We start from the raw sequence: 22,429 nt of genomic DNA, 5'->3' as shown, positions 1-22,429 counted from the left end.
AAAAGAAGGGTCAGGCTTGTTGGATTTCACCATACCCATTGGGAGATGAGCTGCAGTTTATTCCCCTATTCCATCGCATGTTTATGGGGGAACAATCAGGAGTAATAACTGTCGGCCAAATGAGCGTTTAACCAACAGCCATCATAAATGCATGGCCCCATCTACCGACAGTAACAAACAAGAGCTCACCTTGTTTGGAGCAACATACATACAGCAACCAAAAGATCAGTATGCGTATCACCTTGTAATACATGTCTGGAACTTTTCAAGACAATATAGAAAAAATATTTGTACATTTCCAGAGGTGCCACAGGCACTGCTCAGGGATGGATAAGATCACTTGGAGCTCCTCCTACTAGGAGGAGGCCAGCCCAGGAGGAATGTGGTGGAGACATGCTGTGGCACAGATGAGGTATGTATTATAAGAAATCATGTACTCCCTTACTATAAAGTAATACCATTGTTAGGGCTCATCTTAGAGGACTGTGGCTTTGTGCTTTTATTTATTCATTAAAAACTCTATGATAATCAATATCCGCAGAATTTACAGTACAATATACAGTATATTGACTTGGTATCTCTATTAACATTGGATAGGTCTCACTTGAAAGAAGTAAGAATCAAAAGTGATATAACTTACCGTCTCAGCACCTGATAAATCTTTCTTCAAGCCCGTCACAGTCTGATAGAGAATCTAAAATAAAAAAAAATAAAAAATAAATTAATTTAAGATTTTTACCACCCTAAAATTCTTGAAGTTATAGTTTTACCCAGAGGAAAAAAGTGTACATTACTATAAAGTATGCGCTTTATAGAACGCTCGTCTCCCTTGTTATGACCAAGTTTTAAAAGGGAATTCCGGTTGTTACAAGTTATCCCCTATCCACAGTATAAGGGATAACTAATAGAGCGGTAGAGGTCCTACTGCTAGGACTCCCACCGATCATGAGAACAGGGGCCTAGTACCTCCTGCAGCACCCTGAAAAGAACATAGCGGCTGGTCACACGTGCGTGCAGTCACTCGATTCATTTCTATGGGAGTTCGGAGATAGCCGAGCGCTCTACTTGGCTATATCCGGAACTCCCATAGAAAGAATTAAGCAGCCTCTGAGGATAAGGGGTAACTTGTAACAGGAATACCCCTTTGTTTCACACTCATATGACAATCTGAACAGTGCGTAACAGAGACCTAAACCTGCAGAATTTTGTTGCCATCGGGAAAGGTCATACATACATTATATGTAACGCTGAAACATTAACTCACGTTATCCTGTTGGGTGTTGAGGGACATGTCTTCTTCTTTCAGCTTCTGCATTAAGTTAACGTCCCTCTCGTAGTTCTTAACTTGATTTAGAGTTCGGGGAATGTACGCTTTTTTAAATACCTAAAATAGTTCCAAAACATGTATGACAGAGTAACCAATACTGCTGCTTGAGAACTTCTTGAGATTTTAGCCTGCACTGGGATATCATGGCATCCACCCATCTCTGTTGAAAGAGGAGTAATTTTCATACAGAGTGCTGAAAGTGGGTTGTCTCATTACAAACTGTCACGAACCAGCGGGTGTGAACCCACTGTGCCATGTGTTCTAGCTCGTCTAAAGGCGTTGTCTAAGTGAACCCCCTCAATCTTCACAGTACCCCTAATAATGGTGGGGTTAGACTTTCCCGAGGAGAACACCAGGTCACTACCTCTTGAGGAGGTTAGGCACACGAGGCAGCTGGCTCAGGCGGACCAGGAGGTACCTGAGAAAGGCACCAGAGGTACAGACGTCATCAGCAGGCTGTCACTAGAAGAAACAGTGCAGGACCAAAGGTTGAAGCAGAGGGGCAATAGGTCAGGCAATCTGGATCGGCAACAGGAGAGTCAAGGCAAGCAGGCAGGGATCAAACAGGCAGCAGAGTCCAGGAACACAAGCACGAGTCAGGAACACAAACTGATATCAGGAACCCCAGCAGGACACAAGGACCTTGACACTGAGGCACCTGGGAAGGGGGCTGAGCCACTTATATATGTACAGGAAGTGACGCGTGGCGGCCCTTAAGGAAATGCTGCATTAAACAAGCAGCAAGCATGCTGTGGCCAGGGATCAAAGGAAATCCTGGCAGCGGATCACCAGTGAACACTGCGCCCGCGGCTGTAAGAAGGGGAACAGCAGCGCACAGCAGCCGCTATTACACAAACACTTATTTGCAGAGTACAAATGCTCGGCTATCTCTAGCAGTTCCGCAGAGCTGAATGGAGAGACAGCATGCATGTGTTACCCCTGCTCCATTCAAATGGGGGAAACACAGAGCCCCCGTTCTAAAGAACAGAGGGGGGGGGGGGGGGGGGCTCCAGCGGTCGGACCCCCACCGATCAGACATGTATACTTCATCAATAGGACATAGGATAAGTGTTTGTAATGGGGCACCTCCTTTCATTCTGCACAATAACAGGCAGAAAAACAAAGCTCGTTATAGAAGGAAAAATAGAAAATAAAAAATGACTAACCTCTTCATCCACTTTATCTTGATTTGATCTTTCTTCTTCTGTTCTTTGAGAAGCTATTTCCATTGCCTGTAAAATTATAACATTATATGGAGAAAACAATAATAATATTTTGCCATTCTCTCCTTACTTTCTAGAATTCTGATAAAACACAGCAGGTAGAAGGTCAAATCGGAGATAAAGGGGGTGTCTGGGGACACAAGTTATTTGGTTGTTTAGCCTGTTACCAACACAGGGTGGAAACGTAGAAAGTGGAGTTTCTGGGACGATGCCGGAACAATGAAATCAGGGCATCTATAAAGATTTTTCAATTCAAATATATTAGTAAGTTGTAATAATTCAACAAAAGAACTTTTTATGTCCCCAGACACCCCCACACATACAGATTTTGTGTCACCGAAGTCAAAGTGGTGAGCGCGGTGATGTCAGCGCAGGTACTGCTGAATGAAGATAGAAGGATTACGATTACCTCATCAAAGGTCCTTTTGCAGGTCCTCAAAGAAGAAGAAAGACGACTATGCCGGCTGCGCGATCAAGTGGATGAGGCGAGGTAATTTTTATTTTTTAACCCCTCAAGCAACATTTTACTAAGCATTCTGTATTAACCACCTCCGGACCGCCTAACGCAGGATCGCGTTCCGGAGGTGGCAGCCCTGCGCAGAGTCACGCATATATGCGTCATCTCGCGATGGGCGAGATTTCCTGTGAACGCGCGCACACAGGCGCGCGCGCTCACAGGAACGGAAGGTAAGAGAGTTGATCTCCAGCCTGCCAGCGGCGATCGTTCGCTGGCAGGCTGGAGATGTGTTTTTTTTAACCCCTAACAGGTATATTAGACGCTGTTTTGATAACAGCGTCTAATATACCTGCTACCTGGTCCTCTGGTGGTCCCCTTTGTTTGGATCGACCACCAGAGGACACAGGTAGCTCAGTAAAGTCCCACCAAGCACCACTACACTACACTACACCCCCCCCCCCGTCACTTATTAACCCCTTATTAGCCCCTGATCACCCCTGATCACCCCATATAGACTCCCTGATCACCCCCCTGTCATTGATCACCCCCCTGTCATTGATTACCCCCCTGTAAAGCTCCATTCAGATGTCCGCATGATTTTTACGGATCCACTGATAGATGGATCGGATCCGCAAAACGCATCCGGACGTCTGAATGAAGCCTTACAGGGGCGTGATCAATGACTGTGGTTATCACCCCATATAGACTCCCTGATCACCCCCCCTGTCATTGATTACACCCCTGTCATTGATCAACCCCCTGTAAAGCTCCATTCAGATGTCCGCATGATTTTTACGGATGCACTGATAGATGGATCCGATCCGCAAAACGCATCCGGACGTCTGAATGAAGCCTTACAGGGGCGTGATCAATGACTGTGGTGATCACCCCATATAGACTCCCTGATCACCCCCCTGTAAAGCTCCATTCAGATGTCCGCATGATTTTTACGGATGCACTGATAGATGGATCCGATCCGCAAAACGCATCCGGACGTCTGAATGAAGCCTTACAGGGGCGTGATCAATGACTGTGGTGATCACCCCATATAGACTCCCTGATCACCCCCCTGTCATTGATCACCCCCCTGTAAAGCTCCATTCAGATGTCCGCATGATTTTTACGGATGCACTGATAGATGGATCCGATCCGCAAAACGCATCCGGACGTCTGAATGAAGCCTTACAGGGGCATGATCAATGACTGTGGTGATCACCCCATATAGACTCCCTGATCACCCCCCTGTCATTGATCACCCCCCTGTAAAGCTCCATTCAGATGTCCGCATGATTTTTACGGATCCACTGATAGATGGATCGGATCCGCAAAACGCATCCGGACGTCTGAATGAAGCCTTACAGGGGAGTGATCAATGACTGTGGTGATCACCCCATATAGACTCCCTGATCACCCCCCTGTCATTGATTACCCCCCTGTAAAGCTCCATTCAGATGTCCGCATGATTTTTACGGATGCACTGATAGATGGATCGGATCCGCAAAACGCATCCGGACGTCTGAATGAAGCCTTACAGGGGCGTGATCAATGACTGTGGTGATCACCCCATATAGACTCCCTGATCACCCCCCTGTCATTGATCAACCCCCCTGTCATTGATCACCCCCCCTGTCATTGATCACCCCCCTGTCATTGATCACCCCCCTGTCATTGATCACCCCTCTGTAAGGCTCCATTCAGATATTTTTTTGGCCCAAGTTAGCAGAATTTATTTTTTTTTTCTTACAAAGTCTCATATTCCACTAACTTGTGTCAAAAAATAAAATCTCACATGAACTCACCATACCCCTCACGGAATCCAAATGCGTAAAATTTTTTAGACATTTATATTCCAGACTTCTTCTCACGCTTTAGGGCCCCTAGAATGCCAGGGCAGTATAAATACCCCACATGTGACCCCATTTCGGAAAGAAGACACCCCCAGGTATTCCGTGAGGGGCATATTGAGTCCATGAAAGATTGAAATTTTTGTCCCAAGTTAGCGGAACGGGAGACTTTGTGAGAAAAAAATTAAAAATATCAATTTCCGCTAACTTGTGCCAAAAAAAAAAAATTTCTATGAACTCGCCATGCCCCTCATTGAATACCTTGGGGTGTCTTCTTTCCAAAATGGGGTCACATGTGGGGTATTTATACTGCTCTGGCATTCTAGGGGCCCCAAAGCGTGAGAAGAAGTCTGGTATCCAAATGTCTAAAAATGCCCTCCTAAAAGGAATTTGGGCACCTTTGCGCATCTAGGCTGCAAAAAAGTGTCACACATCTGGTATCGCCGTACTCAGGAGAAGTTGGGGAATGTGTTTTGGGGTGTCATTTTACATATACCCATGCTGGGTGAGAGAAATATCTTGGTCAAATGCCAACTTTGTATAAAAAAATGGGAAAAGTTGTCTTTTGCCAAGATATTTCTCTCACCCAGCATGGGTATATGTAAAATGACACCCCAAAACACATTCCCCAACTTCTCCTGAATACGGCGATACCACATGTGTGACACTTTTTTGCAGCCTAGGTGGGCAAAGGGGCCCATATTCCAAAGAGCACCTTTAGGATTTCACAGGTCATTTACCTACTTACCACACATTAGGGCCCCTGGAAAATGCCAGGGCAGTATAACTACCCCACAAGTGACCCCATTTTGGAAAGAAGACACCCCAAGGTATTCCGTGAGGGGCATGGCGAGTTCCTAGAATTTTTTATTTTTTGTCACAAGTTAGTGGAAAATGATGATTTTTTTTTTTTTTTTTTTCATACAAAGTCTCATATTCCACTAACTTGTGACAAAAAATAAAAAGTTCCATGAACTCACTATGCCCATCAGCGAATACCTTGGGGTCTCTTCTTTCCAAAATGGGGTCACTTGTGGGGTAGTTATACTGCCCTGGCATTCTAGGGGCCCAAATGTGTGGTAAGGAGTTTGAAATCAAATTCTGTAAAAAATGACCTGTGAAATCCGAAAGGTGCTCTTTTGAATATGGGCCCCTTTGCCCACCTAGGCTGCAAAAAAGTGTCACACATCTGGTATCTCCGTAATCGGGAGAAGTTGGGGAATGTGTTTTGGGGTGTCATTTTACATATACCCATGCTGGGTGAGAGAAATATCTTGGCAAAAGACAACTTTTCCCATTTTTTTATACAAAGTTGGCATTTGACCAAGATATTTATCTCACCCAGCATGGGTATATGTAAAAAGACACCCCAAAACACATTCCTCAACTTCTCCTGAATACAGAGATACCAGATGTGTGACACTTTTTTGCAGCCTAGGTGGGCAAAGGGGCCCACATTCCAAAGAGCACCTTTCGGATTTCACAGGTCATTTACCTACTTACCACACATTTGGGCCCCTAGAATGCCAGGGCAGTATAACTACCCCACAAGTGACCCCATTTTGGAAAGAAGAGACCCCAAGGTATTCGCTGATGGGCATAGTGAGTTCATGGAAGTTTTTATTTTTTGTCACAAGTTTGTGGAATATGAGACTTTGTATGAAAAAAAAAAATAAAAAAAAAAATCATCATTTTCCACTAACTTGTGACAAAAAATAAAAAATTCTAGGAACTCGCCATGCCCCTCACGGAATACCTTGGGGTGTCTTCTTTCCAAAATGGGGTCACTTGTGGGGTAGTTATACTGCCCTGGTATTCTAGGGGCCCAAATGTGTGGTAAGGAGTTTGAAATCAAATTCAGGAAAAAATGAGGAGTGAAATCCGAAAGGTGCTCTTTGGAATATGGGCCCCTTTGCCCACCTAGGCTGCAAAAAAGTGTCACACATCTGGTATCCCCGTACTCAGGAGAAGTTGAGGAATGTGTTTTGGGGTGTCTTTTTACATATACCCATGCTGGGTGAGATAAATATCTTGGTCAAATGACAACTTTGTATAAAAAAATGGGAAAAGTTGTCTTTTGCCAAGATATTTCTCTCACCCAGCATGGGTATATATAAAATGACACCCCAAAACACATTCCCCACCTTCTCCTGAGTACGGAGATACCAGATGTGTGACACTTTTTTGCAGCCTAGGTGGGCAAAGGGGCCCATATTCCAAAGAGCACCTTTCGGATTTCACTGGTCATTTTTTACAGAATTTGATTTCAAACTCCTTACCACACATTTGGGCCCCTAGAATGCCAGGGCAGTATAACTTCCCCACAAGTGACCCCATTTTGGAAAGAAGAGACCCCAAGGTATTCGCTGATGGGCATAGTGAGTTCATAGAACTTTTTATTTTTTGTCACAAGTTAGTGGAATATGAGACTTTGTAAGAAAAAAAAAAAAAAAAAAAAAAATCATAATTTTCCGCTAACTTGTGACAAAAAATAAAAAGTTCTATGAACTCACTATGCCCATCAGTGAATACCTTAGTGTGTGTACTTTCAGAAATGGGGTCATTTGTGGGGTGTTTGTACTGTCTGGGCATTATAGAACCTCAGGAAACATGACAGGTGCTCAGAAAGTCAGAGCTGCTTCAAAAAGCGGAAATTCACATTTTTGTACCATAGTTTGTAAACGCTATAACTTTTACCCAAACCATTTTTTTTTTACCCAAACATTTTTTTTTTATCAAAGACATGTAGAACTATAAATTTAGAGCAAAATTTCTATATGGATGTCGTTTTTTTTTGCAAAATTTTACAACTGAAAGTGAAAAATGTCATTTTTTTGCAAAAAAATCGTTAAATTTCGATTAATAACAAAAAAAGTAAAAATGTCAGCAGCAATGAAATACCACCAAATGAAAGCTCTATTAGTGAGAAGAAAAGGAGGTAAAATTCATTTGGGTGGTAAGTTGCATGACCGAGCAATAAACGGTGAAAGTAGTGTAGGTCAGAAGTGTAAAAAGTGGCCTGGTCTTTCAGGGTGTTTAAGCACTGGGGGCTGAGGTGGTTAAGAATACTATTTTTTTCCTTTATAACCATGTTATAAGGGAAAATAATACAGTAAATTGACTTATCAATTTACTAACATCTCCTAGCAACCATGCGTGAAAATCGCATTGCATCCGCACTTGCCTGCGATTTTCACACAGCCCCATTCATTTCTATGGGGCCTGCGTTGGGTGAAAAACGCCGAATATAGAGCATGCTGCGATTTTCACGCAATACACAAGTGATGCGTTAAAATCACCGCTCATGTGCACAGCCCCATTGAAGTGAACGGGTCCGGATTCAGTGCGGGTGCAATGCGTTCACCTCAAGCATTGCACCTGTGCGGAATTCTCGCCCGTGTGAAAGGGGCCTTACTGTTAGCACTGCATTTTTTCGGTTTTCATTTGGTTTTACAGTGGGGGAAATAATTATTTGACCCCTCACTGATTTTGTAAGTTTGTCCAATGACAAAGAAATGAAAAGTCTCAGAACAGTATCATTTCAATGGTAGGTTTATTGTAACAGTGGCAGATAGCACATCAAAAGGAAAATCGAAAAAATAACTTTAAATAAAAGATAGCAACTGATTTGCATTTCATTGAGTGAAATAAGTATTTGAACCCCTACCAACCATTAAGAGTTCTGGCTCCCACAGAGTGGTTAGACACTTCTACTCAATTAGTCACCCTCATTAAGGACACCTGTCTTAACTAGTCACCTGTATAAAAGACACCTGTCCACAGAATCAATCAATCAAGCAGACTCCAAACTCTCCAACATGGGAAAGACCAAAGAGCTGTCCAAGGATGTCAGAGACAAAATTGTAGACCTGCACAAGGCTGGAATGGGCTACAAAACCATTAGCAAGAAGCTGGGAGAGAAGGTGACAACTGTTGGTGCGATTGTTCGAAAATGGAAGGAGCACAAAATGACCAATCGACCTCGCTCTGGGGCTCCACGCAAGATCTCACCTCGTGGGGTGTCAATGGTTCTGAGAAAGGTGAAAAAGCATCCTAGAACTACACGGGAGGAGTTAGTTAATGACCTCAAATTAGCAGGGACCACAGTCACCAAGAAAACCATTGGAAACACATTACACCGCAATGGATTAAAATCCTGCAGGGCTCGCAAGGTCCCCCTGCTCAGGAAGGCACATGTGCAGGCCCGTCTGAAGTTTGCCAATGAACACCTGAATGATTCAGAGAGTGACTGGGAGAAGGTGCTGTGGTCTGATGAGACCAAAATAGAGCTCTTTGGCATTAACTCAACTCGCTGTGTTTGGAGGAAGAAAAATGCTGCCTATGACCCCCAAAACACCGTCCCCACCGTCAAGCATGGGGGTGGAAACATTTTGCTTTGGGGGTGTTTTTCTGCTAAGGGCACAGGACAACTTATTCGCATAAACGGGAAAATGGACGGAGCCATGTATCGTGAAATCCTGAGCGACAACCTCCTTCCCTCTGCCAGGAAACTGAAAATGGGTCGTGGATGGGTGTTCCAGCACGACAATGACCCAAAACATACAGCAAAGGCAACAAAGGAGTGGCTCAAGAAGAAGCACATTAAGGTCATGGAGTGGCCTAGTCAGTCTCCGGACCTTAATCCAATCGAAAACCTATGGAGGGAGCTCAAGCTCAGAGTTGCACAGAGACAGCCTCGAAACCTTAGGGATTTAGAGATGATCTGCAAAGAGGAGTGGACCAACATTCCTCCTAAAATGTGCGCAAACTTGGTCATCAATTACAAAAAACGTTTGACCTCTGTGCTTGCAAACAAGGGTTTTTCCACCAAGTATTAAGTCTTTTTTTGTTAGAGGGTTCAAATACTTATTTCACTCAATGAAATGCAAATCAGTTGCTATCTTTTATTTAAAGTTATTTTTTCGATTTTCCTTTTGATGTGCTATCTGCCACTGTTACAATAAACCTACCATTGAAATGATACTGTTCTGAGACTTTTCATTTCTTTGTCATTGGACAAACTTACAAAATCAGTGAGGGGTCAAATAATTATTTCCCCCACTGTATGTAAGAGAAAAAAAAAAGCTTACTATATAAATGAAAAACTAAAATGTACCAATGTAAAGGTACATTTCACATCGCTATCATTTTCCAGATAGGATTTTGATGCGAGTGCTGTTTGCATGCTGGGGCTGAAATTAATTGTAGTCAGTCTTCACAATGCTCTGTGAGTAAATGCATCAACAGCAAATGCACAGATGCAATTTTGCTACAGTGTATCAGTTTGGAGTCTGGACTGTTTGGATCAGAAAGCATTAATTGGACTGAGTTATGTCCACGTCTCATCTGAGGGCAGGACTAGCCATCTACAGATACACCTTTACAGTTTCTGGTCTTTATTGAAGATTCATTATATACCATTTGTATAATAACTTTAGTTCAGAACCAAGCCACCAAATGATCCAAATGTCTCCATTCTTATTAAAGCAGACCTATCAGATGTATAAGGCTACTTTCACACTAGTGGCAGCCTTCTCCGGCAGGCTGTTCCAGCAGGTGAACAGCCTGCCGGATCCGTGCTGCCACTAGTGCACGCGTGCTGCCGGAGGTCCGCTCTGGCCCCATTGTCTATAATTGGGGCGGGCCGGAGTTCCGGCGGCAGCACGACAAACATGCCGAGAGGCGGCCGGAATAAAATTACGACATGTTGTAGTTTTATTCCGGCCGCCTCTCGGCATGTTTGCCGTGCTGCCGCCGGAACTCCGGCCCGCCCCCATTATAGTCAATGGAGCCGGAGTGGACCTCCGGTGGCACGCATGCACTAGTGGCAGCACGGATCCGGCAGGCTGTTCACCCGCTTGAACAGCCTGCCGGAGAAGGCTGCCACTAGTGTGAAAGTAGCCTTAGGGTCCATTCACACGTCCGCAATTCTGTTCCGCATTTTGAAGAACGGAATTGCGGACCTATTCATTTCTATGGGGCCGCACAATGTGCGGCCCGGATCCGGAAATGCGGATCCGCAATTCCGATCCCGAAAAAAATAGAACATGTCCTATTCTTGTCCGCAATTGTGCAAAATGCGGAACGCACAATGCCGGTGTCCGTGGTTTGCGGATCCGCAAAACACACACAGACGTGGGAATGGACCCTTAGGCTGGAATCTCCTGCTGACAGCATCTTATGTGAGGACAGCAAGTCAGTTTCTCTGTCCATTCCTATGGAAGCAACAATGCGAGCATCATATTAATGAATAGAGAAAGTGACTTCCTGTCCACAAATAAGACACTGTTAGAGTTAGAGTGTCGGCCACATGACACAGCTGAGGATCAGTAGGGAGTGGATAACTCAAAAACAGCCACCAGTAAGAAGATTACCTGCACTATTATTTACGTGTACCCTTCAAACAGACCATTAATATTTTTGTGGGAATCTTTCTATACAATCATTAACTCTACAAGTTTCTGCCTCTGTTATTTGAACGTGGGTAACGTCTAAATGTCCTCATCATCTACCATTATATCAGTGTCTGCTTATCCGAATTATGCAGCAGGTCCTCTTCTGTTGCACAACTGAACATGTTGCTTTGTGAGTATTATAGTTTAATATATGCCATTGCAATGCATTCATACACTGGTGCAGTCCACACCCACAAATAAAAAAATTATATATATATATATATATATATATATATATATATATATATATATATACACACACACACATATATATATATATACACACACACACATATATATATATATATACACACACACACTAAGTGGCAATCAAAGCCAAAATTAACCTCACACTGGTCCCAGAAATACAGGGACTTTACAACAATATGCACAAGGATATTTAGATTACCTTCTCTAAATACGCATCCATGTTATCCTGATTAATCGACGGGTCCGTAACAAATTCAAAAAGTTCTCGTACAGTCATTACTGCGACTCCGTACTTCACAAAGAAGTCTGCCAGTGAACACAAAGTACTGCATGGTTATTTCCACTAGTTTGCTTGTATTACTTATTAAAGAGTGCTAAAATTGTGAGGTAATCAAAGAAGTGAGAACACCTCCGATTGTAGCTAATGTAAATGTCACACTTGATTGAAGAGGTTGGTCTATGAACAACATTTATCACCTATTCAAAGGATAAATGTTTACGTTAGAGGCCAGATTGCCGGGACCTTCTCCGATCATAAGATCAGGGGTCACTGATTCCCTGGTGCCCATGTGTGATCGCCGCTCCATTCACTTCTATGCTAAAGCCAGAGACGGGCCATTGCTGTTCTCAGCATTCTCATAGGTGGTGAATGGAGCAGCGATCACACACGTGCACCATTGTTCCATTCACACACAGGGGACCACATACTCCTGATCAGTGGGGTTAACAGCAGTCGGTCCCCCAGCAATCATGTGACTAGGTGATAAATGTTGCTTGTGGTCCAACCCCTTTAAACAGCCAAAATTGTTGAACCTATTTTTTCCATTCCCATTTTTCACTTTTTTGTAATTTTTACCCAGCAGCATGGAAAAACTACCCTACTACTACATGCGGGATAGCGGCCATTATGGTTTCATATCAATACTGATTGGCTTTTTATGAATGCCTGGGCCTGTTCCATAAATAAATGAGCTTAGTGGCCAGTGGGAAAACTGCAGGAATTTATACAATAGGTCACTTTCTGATGACACATTCCCTTTTCAGGTCACAAACGTAAAACTCACCATTCACATTGGCACAGTCCTTTCTTAGAAATTCCAAGGCATGCGGATGATCATGTTCCACGGACTGAGACACGTCAATGATATACGTCTGTCCATTATGGTAACTGAAAAGCAATATCACAGGACATGTCAGAAAACATCTAAAGCTCTTGTTTCCTACTAGAACAAACAAGATGGTGAAAACCATACTATGAGATGTAAGGCACGGCAACACACCAACAAAGATAGGAGTTACACTGGTTCTAAGAAATCCTGAAGGTGAAGCGCAGGGCTGCCCTAGCAGCCACCAATGTTCCATTGCTAGTAGCTTGGACCTCTCGGTATTCACTGTATCACGCCATGACATCATTGTGTCCTGCACCGCATCACTGACAGCAACATAAAGGTAAGTATTTGGGATTTTGATTTGGCAGCATGCTGTTGGCCCATTTTGCGGTGGGAGTCATTATTGTACCTAGGGGAGCACTATGGGGACAGTGGTACTACTGGGGGCATTTCTTTCTACTGGCACACATCATAGGGGCTTTATTACTACTGGGGGACTATAGGCGAGCTTCATAAATTACTTTTGGGGCATATTTTAGGGGGGGGGGGCTTTATTACAACTTGCTCCTTTGGAGTACTCGGTTCGAACTTACCATCACTACGGCCACCAGTATCTGCCATCAAAATGTTGAGAATCACTGAACACGAAAGATGGGTTTTCCATAGAAATGCTCAATTAGAGCATTGCTAAGGGACAACTTTAATGACAGTTTTTATTATTAAAAAAAAAAAAAAAACACACACACACACACACACACAGCAAAATCACCTAATAAAATATTTCTAATCACCTCCCCTACACAATAATGGTCCATTCACACGTCCGTAAGTGTTTTGCGGATCCACAAAACAAGGACACCTGCAATGTGCGATCCGCAATTTGCGGACCGCACATCATAGACACTTTAATAGAAAATGCCTTTTCTGGTCCGCAATTGCGGACAAAAATAGGACATGTTCTATTTTTTCAGCAACGGAATTGCGGATCCTGAAAAAAAACAGATCCCGAAAAAACGGATGCGGATTTGCATTCGTTCCAGCCCCACTGAAAGTGAATGGGTCCGCAAATTGCGGAACGAATGCGGACCCAAAAAAAATTGTTGATTTGACAGTTACACTTTGGGTTTTTCCACCAATTAACCCTTTGGCTACCGGAGGTTTTTTCGTTTTCATTTTTCTTCCCTATATTCCGTGAGCCATAACTTTTTATTTTTCCGGTCACATAGCTGTATGAGGGCTTATTTTTTGCAGGACAAGTTGTACTTTCTAATGCCACCATTAATTATGGCATAAAATGTTGTGGGAAGCGGTAAAAAAAAAATTCCAAATGGGGTGAAATTGGAAAAGAAAACGCAATCCCTCCACCGTTTTACAGGTTTTATTCCAACGGCGTTTTGTTTACGGCAAAACTGACCCATGCCTTTCATTCTCTGGGTCAGTATGATTACATTAATACCCCATTTGTATAGGTTCTTTATGTCTAAATAGTGTGAAAATAAATGTAAACTTTGAGAAAATTGTATTTCTTTTTTTACATCACCATATTCTGACCCCCAGAACTTTTTTATAACTTATCTCTACTAAGCTGTTTAGGAGCTCATTTTTTGCGGAACAATCTGTACTTTTAATTGATACCATTATGGAGTATGCGTGAATTTTTGATCACATTTTATTACTTTTTTGGGGTAAGAGAAGCAATGAAAAAATGGCAAATTGGCCATTTTGACCCTTTTTTCCGTTACGCCATTCACCGTATTGGAATTTTTTTTTTTTTTCTATTTTAATAGTATGGGCATTTTCGGTCGCGTTGATACCCATAATGTTTATATTTATTGTTATTTAGTTTTTTTTTATTATACAGAAAGGGGGGGCGATTTCAACTTTTATATATTTAAAATTTTTATTTTTTTGTGATCATTATGTGTCTCATATATGAGCTTATTAAATTTTTTTTTTAGTTTTGAATTTTGGTTTATCCAGAATTCATACTAGCTTACGGTAGTTTGCTCAATTTTGCTCATTTCTTATCCTGGCCTGCCATCTGGTGGCCAAAATAAGAACTGCAGTTTCAATACTGCTAGCTTTTTCAGTAAAGCTACCAGTATTCAGCGCAACCATCTATGCCCGGATTGGACACACAGGGCATAGGTAGGAAGCCCGGAAGCGCGAGCTTCCAGGTTTTTGCACATTTAGGTGCCGTGATCTCACTTGATCACGGCATCTAAAGCATTTAATTACCGCGGCCGGCATTATTGCCAGTTGCGGTAATTAGCCGCAGGTCTCTGCTGTTTGAAACAGCAGAGACTTGCTGGCCATGACGCTCGCTGCACGCACGAGCGGGTGTCATGCTTGCACAGTGCTGGTAACGAAAGGGTTAAATATTGAATACCTATCCTCATAATAGGCAATCAATATCTAATCGGTGGGGTCCGACTGGTGGCACCCTGGCCAATCAGCTGTTTGAATGGGCTGCGCTACAGATGAACGCTGCAGACTCTTCATAGCAGGTCAGTCACATTCACTTTAATGGGACTGAACTCCACCAAGGACAAGTGACCGTCTAAAATCACAGGCCAAGGAAGAGACCACAGCTCTTGCCCAGCATCTCAAATTGTTCCAACAGCTGATTGGCAGGAGTTCCAGGAGCCCGACAAATCAGATACTGATGACCTGTCCGGACAACTCCTTAAAATATAATTCAGTCTTAATTTTTTTTAGACAAAATAAAAAGTTCACACTGAGGAATGACCAGAACACTTACACGATTACCTGTCATCTTTTCAGCTGCATTTCTGCCAAATCCAAGATGGCCACCATGCTTCTCAGATCACTCGGTCCAAGACACTTCCTGCTGCCCTCGGATTGGCCAGCCTGGATCACATGAGGCTGAGAAGCCGTACAGCCATCTAGGATGACAGAAGAGTAGCCTGGGAATCTGCGGATCTGCAGCTGAAAAGATGAAAGTGAAGTCTCCATTAGGGGTGGGCGATATGGCCTAAAATCTATATTGCGATATAATTTGAAGCATGTGCGATATGCGATATATTATTTTCTTCTGTATGTATACAAAAAATACAAAATTACAAAACTTGGCCCAGAGCCAGTGCCATCAGCCCCATGGCATTTGCCATCATACATGATTGTCCCTCAGAACCAGTGTCATCAGCCCCAAGCCCCATGGCATTTGCCATCAGACATGCCCCTCAGAGCCAGTGCCATCAGCCCCCATGGCATTTGCCATCATCATCATACATGTCCCCCTGTGACCCAGAGCCAGTGCCATAAGCCCCATGGCATTTGCCATCATCTATCAGACTGTCTGATGATGGTAAATGCCATGGGGTGCTGATCTGATGGCACTGGTTCACTGGGGGGCACATGTCTGAATAAGACATGTGTCCCCCAGTGCCATCAGATCAGCGCCCCATGGCATTTGCCATCATCAGACATGTGTCCCCCAGCATTTGCCATCATCAGACTCCATGTGTCCCCCCTGCTATATATTCAGACAGAGCAGCCGGTCTCAGTGCCATCAGAAGATGATCAGGTTCTGGCCATCCTTTGCAAAAAGATCCTCTCCTTATCCACTCTCTCCCCCCAGCCCCCAAACCCCGATCCTCCAGCAAGAGTCCCCGTCCCCCTAAAAGAGTCGCTGTTATTATACTTACCTTTCCTGCAGGGTGCTCGGCAGCGGCCGGCTAATGGAGTCCGCAGATGTGGCGTCTTCTTCAAGCACTGGGCGGGACCTGACTGACGTCACATACAGTGTCAGCAAAGCGGGCTGACGCTGTGTGCACGCCGGCCCTGGCCAGTACAGCGCGGTGCGGAGTCAGGAGGCCAAGGAGCGGCGAGCCAGAAGCTTGTGCGCAATCATTCACGACCGCTCCATGGTCATATCGCGGGGCGGCGATATAGGCAATATACACAAAATCCATATCGCGGAACATATCATATCGCCAATATCGCCCACCCCTAGTCTCCATGTAAGTGTTATGTTTGTTCCCCATGTAAAACAGTTTACTTGAATTGGATACTCACTTTAAATGACAGACAATGTAAGCAATATAAATATTAAAAGGGAGCCTATGTCCAGGAAACGTTTGCTTTAGAGTTGGGCCTCTATACTATTCAGGAAAATGGCACTTTGTGCCTGTGAGGCTTTGCTAAGCTGCAGAGAAATCTTCCAGCCTCCTAATGGGCACTTACTGTATTTGCACCTTGTAGCTCACCATTACTGGGGTATTTTCATATGCAGGTGGCAGTATTATCTGGATGATGCTGTGGATTGGATATCTGTAACACATTTTTGTAAGGCTCACACAGCAAGGAGGTTTACTTACAGGATGTTAAATTCACTAAGATCTGCATGTACGAGTCTGGCATCCTGGTACATTCTTCTCATGTAATGAATAATGTCCAAATAAATCTCCCGAGACTTCGATTCTGACAACTGGACATTCTTCAACAATGGAGCAGGTCTTGAAAAGAAATGCAGAAATCATGATGAGAACAGTAAAATACCGTATGTAAGTGTACATCTACTTAACACAACTAGAGCCATACGGGATAAGGCTTCCGGCTGTGTGCATGCTGTCATTTTTTTCCACATCTATAGAAATGTCCTATCCTTGTCCGCAAAATGGACAACAATGGGACATGTTCTATCTATTTGGCAGGGCCAGCAAAAAGGATATATGGCACACAGTTAGGAGGCTCTAGGACCCTGTTGGGCCACCTCTAGACTAGATACAAGCATGGAGGCATACAAGTTCCATATGGTATCCTGCGGCACATTTGCCCTCAGATGTCACAGCTGGGCCTGTAGATTCTGCGCATTTGTAGGCTGCCAAAACTGGCGTCCTATAAAAGCTCAACTGGCGATAAATCTGGTTACTGGGCAGGTCAAGGAAGTGTTGCAATCTGGTGGAAATATTCCTGGGAAACCCTTGCTGTGTGTAGGCAAACAACTTATTGAAAAAATGCTCGTTGGATGCCCTGCCATGAGGGGCAACATATGTGGTTACAGCATGTCCTGCACATATCACTGAGCTGTTAGGGTCCCTTGTTTCTCTACCAAGGGTGACCAACTGTTGTATGCAATGGCTCTCCAGATCATCACACCTGCAGTTGGGGCAGTCTACCTCTCCATAGCAAAGGCAGGATTGAAGCACCCACCATTAGGCCTCCATACTTGAACCCAACCATCATCAGAACCCAAACAGAACCTAAATTCATCACTAAAGATAATACGGCTCCAGTCTGCAGCAGTCTGGGTTTCTTGTTCACAAAACCAATGCAAATGAGAGCAATGTTGCCTGGCTGTCAATGGCAGGACATGTAATAGGTGCCATGACATCAAATTTCCATTTGCTAAATGGTCCGAGCCGAGACAGGGGTGTGTAATGAAGGTGATGCCTGTGTCTGGATGGTGGACAATGAAAGTGTGGGAGCTGCACGTGCTTGTTTGATCAAACGATCATCTCTATTGGTGGTCTGTCTGTGCCGTCCATAGCCTGTTCACTATATGTGCGTTCCATCATGTAACCACTGCTCACAACACCCAACATCTTGGTCAGAATTGCACAGATAGTGGGCAGTTCGTCAAAACGACCATCTTGCTTCTCTCAGTCCAATGATGCACCCCCTCTCAAAGTCTGTCAACTGGGGGAAATGTCTTCAAGTGTGTCGTAGAGGCATGTCTAGCAGTCAATGATCTCTCATTAAAGGTACACTGCTCAAAAGTAGCCTCTAAGAGCCTTTTCATAGGGCAGTGGGAGAAGCACTTTTACGTTCTCTTCTGGCAAGTCCCAGTGTCTAATCAGACCACACTTGTAATCTTTTACATATCTGTCTGAGACATAACTACACTGCGTGCAGAATTATTAGGCAAATGAGTATTTTGACCACATCATCCTCTTTATGCATGTTGTCTTACTCCAAGCTGTATAGGCTCGAAAGCCTACTACCAATTAAGCATATTAGGTGATGTGCATCTCTGTAATGAGAAGGGGTGTGGTCTAATGACATCAACACCCTATATTAGGTGTGCATAATTATTAGGCAACTTCCTTTCCTTTGGCAAAATGGGTCAAAAGAAGGACTTGACAGGCTCAGAAAAGTCAAAAATAGTGAGATATCTTGCAGAGGGATGCAGCACTCTTAAAATTGCAAAGCTTCTGAAGCGTGATCATCGAACAATCAAGCGTTTCATTCAATATAGTCAACAGGGTCGCAAGAAGCGTGTGGAAAAACCAAGGCGCCAAATAACTGCCCATGAACTGAGAAAAGTCAAGAGTGCAGCTGCCAAGATGCCACTTGCCACCAGTTTGGCCATATTTCAGAGCTGCAACATCACTGGAGTGCCCAAAAGCACAAGGTGTGCAATACTCAGAGACATGGCCAAGGTAAGAAAGGCTGAAAGACGACCACCACTGAACAAGACACACAAGCTGAAACGTCAAGACTGGGCCAAGAAATATCTCAAGACTGATTTTTCTAAGGTTTTATGGACTGATGAAATGAGAGTGAGTCTTGATGGGCCAGATGGATGGGCCCGTGGCTGGATTGGTAAAGGGCAGAGAGCTCCAGTCCGACTCAGACGCCAGCAAGGTGGAGGTGGAGTACTGGTTTGGGCTGGTATCATCAAAGATGAGCTTGTGGGGCCTTTTCGGGTTGAGGATGGAGTCAAGCTCAACTCCCAGTCCTACTGCCAGTTTCTGGAAGACACCTTCTTCAAGCAGTGGTACAGGAAGAAGTCTGCATCCTTCAAGAAAAACATGATTTTCATGCAGGACAATGCTCCATCACACGCGTCCAAGTACTCCACAGCGTGGCTGGCAAGAAAGGGTATAAAAGAAGAAAATCTAATGACATGGCCTCCTTGTTCACCTGATCTGAACCCCATTGAGAACCTGTGGTCCATTATCAAATGTGAGATTTACAAGGAGGGAAAACCGTACACCTCTCTGAACAGTGTCTGGGAGGCTGTGGTTGCTGCTGCACGCAATGTTGATGGTGAACAGATCAAAACACTGACAGAATCCATGGATGGCAGGCTTTTGAGTGTCCTTGCAAAGAAAGGTGGCTCTATTGGTCACGGTTTTTGTTTTTGAATGTCAGAAATGTATATTTGTGAGTGTTGAGATGTTATATTGGTTTCACTGGTAAAAATAAATAATTGAAATGGGTATATATTTGTTTTTTGTTAAGTTACCTAATAATTATGCACAGTAATAGTCACCTGCACACACAGATATCCCCCTAAAATAGCTAAAACTAAAAACAAACTAAAAACTACTTCCAAAAATATTCAGCTTTGATATTAATGAGTTTTTTGGGTTCATTGAGAACATGGTTGTTGTTCAATAATAAAATTAATCCTCAAAAATACAACTTGCCTAATAATTCTGCACTCCCTGTATATGCTGAACATTTCTATTAAGGTGAGTTATTCTTGTTTTTTTATTTATGGTCAATGAAGGTAGATGCATATTAACATTGGGTCTGTAATCCATAATTCTAATACAATTAACCACTTCCCGCAACTGTAACGCCGAAAGGCGTCATTGCGGCGGCTCCCCCAGGCTACGCTAACGCCAATAGGCGTCATCTCGCGTGAGCCGAGATTTCCTGTGAACGCGCGCACACAGGCGCGCGCGCTCACAGGAACGGAAGGTAAGAGAGTTGATCTCCAGCCTGCCAGCGGCGATCGTTCGCTGGCAGGCTGGAGATGTGTTTTTTTTAACCCCTAACAGGTATATTAGACGCTGTTTTGATAACAGCGTCTAATATACCTGCTACCTGGTCCTCTGGTGGTCCCCTTTGTTTGGATCGACCACCAGAGGACACAGGTAGCTCAGTAAAGTAGCACCAAGCACCACTACACTACACTACACCCCCCCCCCGTCACTTATTAACCCCTTATTAGCCCCTGATCACCCCTGATCACCCCATATAGACTCCCTGATCACCCCCTGTCATTGATTACCCCCCTGTCATTGATCACCCCCCTGTAAAGCTCCATTCAGACGTCCGCATGATTTTTACGGATCCACTGATAGATGGATCGGATCCGCAAAACGCATCCGGACGTCTGAATTAAGCCTTACAGGGGCGTGATCAATGACTGTGGTGATCACCCCATATAGACTCCCTGATCACCCCCCTGTCATTGATTACCCCCCTGTCATTGATTACCCCCCTGTAAAGCTCCATTCAGACGTCCGCATGATTTTTACGGATCCACTGATAGATGGATCGGATCCGCAAAACGCATCCGGACGTCTGAATGAAGCCTTACAGGGGCATGATCAATGACTGTGGTGATCACCCCATATAGACTCCCTGATCACCCCCCTGTAAAGCTCCATTCAGATGTCCGCATGATTTTTACGGATGCACTGATAGATGGATCGGATCCGCAAAACGCATCCGGACGTCTGAATGAAGCCTTACAGGGGCATGATCAATGATTGTGGTGATCACCCCATATAGACTCCCTGATCACCCCCCTGTCATTGATTACACCCCTGTCATTGATCACCCCCCTGTAAAGCTCCATTCAGATGTCCGCATGATTTTTACGGATGCACTGATAGATGGATCGGATCCGCAAAACGCATACAGACGTCTGAATGAAGCCTTACAGGGGCATGATCAATGACTGTGGTGATCACCCCCCTGTCATTGATTACCCCCCTGTAAAGCTCCATTCAGATGTCCGCATGATTTTTACGGATGCACTGATAGATGGATCGGATCCGCAAAACGCATCCGGACGTCTGAATGAAGCCTTACAGGGGCGTGATCAATGACTGTGGTTATCACCCCATATAGACTCCCTGATCACCCCCCTGTCATTGATTACACCCCTGTCATTGATCACCCCCCTGTAAAGCTCCATTCAGATGTCCGCATGATTTTTACGGATCCACTGATAGATGGATCGGATCCGCAAAACGCATCCGGACGTCTGAATGAAGCCTTACAGGGGCATGATCAATGACTGTGGTGATCACCCCATATAGACTCCCTGATCACCCCCCTGTCATTGATTACCCCCCTGTCATTGATTACCCCCCTGTAAAGCTCCATTCAGATGTCCGCATGATTTTTACGGATCCACTGATAGATGGATCGGATCCGCAAAACGCATCCGGACGTCTGAATGAAGCCTTACAGGGGCGTGATCAATGACTGTGGTGATCACCCCATATAGACTCCCTGATCACCCCCCTGTCATTGATTACCCCCCTGTCATTGATTACCCCCCTGTAAAGCTCCATTCAGATGTCCGCATGATTTTTACGGATCCACTGATAGATGGATCGGATCCGCAAAACGCATCCGGACGTCTGAATGAAGCCTTACAGGGGCGTGATCAATGACTGTGGTGATCACCCCATATAGACTCCCTGATCACCCCCCTGTCATTGATTACCCCCCTGTAAAGCTCCATTCAGATGTCCGCATGATTTTTACGGATGCACTGATAGATGGATCGGATCCGCAAAACGCATACGGACGTCTGAATGAAGCCTTACACGGGCGTGATCAATGACTGTGGTTATCACCCCATATAGACTCCCTGATCCCCCCCCTGTCATTGATCACCCCCCCTGTCATTGATCACCCCCCCTGTCATTGATCACCCCCCTGTCATTGATCACCCCCCCTGTCATTGATCACCCCCCCTGTCATTGATCACCCCCCCTGTCATTGATCACCCCCCCTGTCATTGATCACCCCCCCTGTCATTGATCACCCCCCCTGTCATTGATCACCCCCCCTGTCATTGATCACCCC

The 22,429-nt window shown here is 44.4% G+C and overlaps 1 protein-coding gene across 1 annotated transcript in view; it reads right to left on the bottom strand.

Moving 5' to 3' along the window:
* Positions 1 to 22,429, bottom strand: part of RIOK1 (RIO kinase 1) — a 68,719-nt gene that overhangs the window by 5,745 nt on the left and 40,545 nt on the right. The window contains exons 10-15 of the mRNA XM_040433005.1: positions 16,966 to 17,103; positions 12,581 to 12,684; positions 11,716 to 11,822; positions 2,494 to 2,559; positions 1,265 to 1,384; positions 641 to 694 (exon numbers count right to left, since the gene is read on the bottom strand). Of these exons, the coding sequence (XP_040288939.1) occupies positions 641 to 694; positions 1,265 to 1,384; positions 2,494 to 2,559; positions 11,716 to 11,822; positions 12,581 to 12,684; positions 16,966 to 17,103 (589 nt within the window). The remainder of the gene's footprint in view (positions 1 to 640; positions 695 to 1,264; positions 1,385 to 2,493; positions 2,560 to 11,715; positions 11,823 to 12,580; positions 12,685 to 16,965; positions 17,104 to 22,429) is intronic.

This window comes from Bufo bufo, chromosome 5, assembly GCF_905171765.1.
Source record: "Bufo bufo chromosome 5, aBufBuf1.1, whole genome shotgun sequence".
Taxonomy (NCBI): Eukaryota; Metazoa; Chordata; class Amphibia; order Anura; family Bufonidae; genus Bufo; species Bufo bufo.
This window is presented reverse-complemented; position numbering and strand designations above follow the sequence as displayed.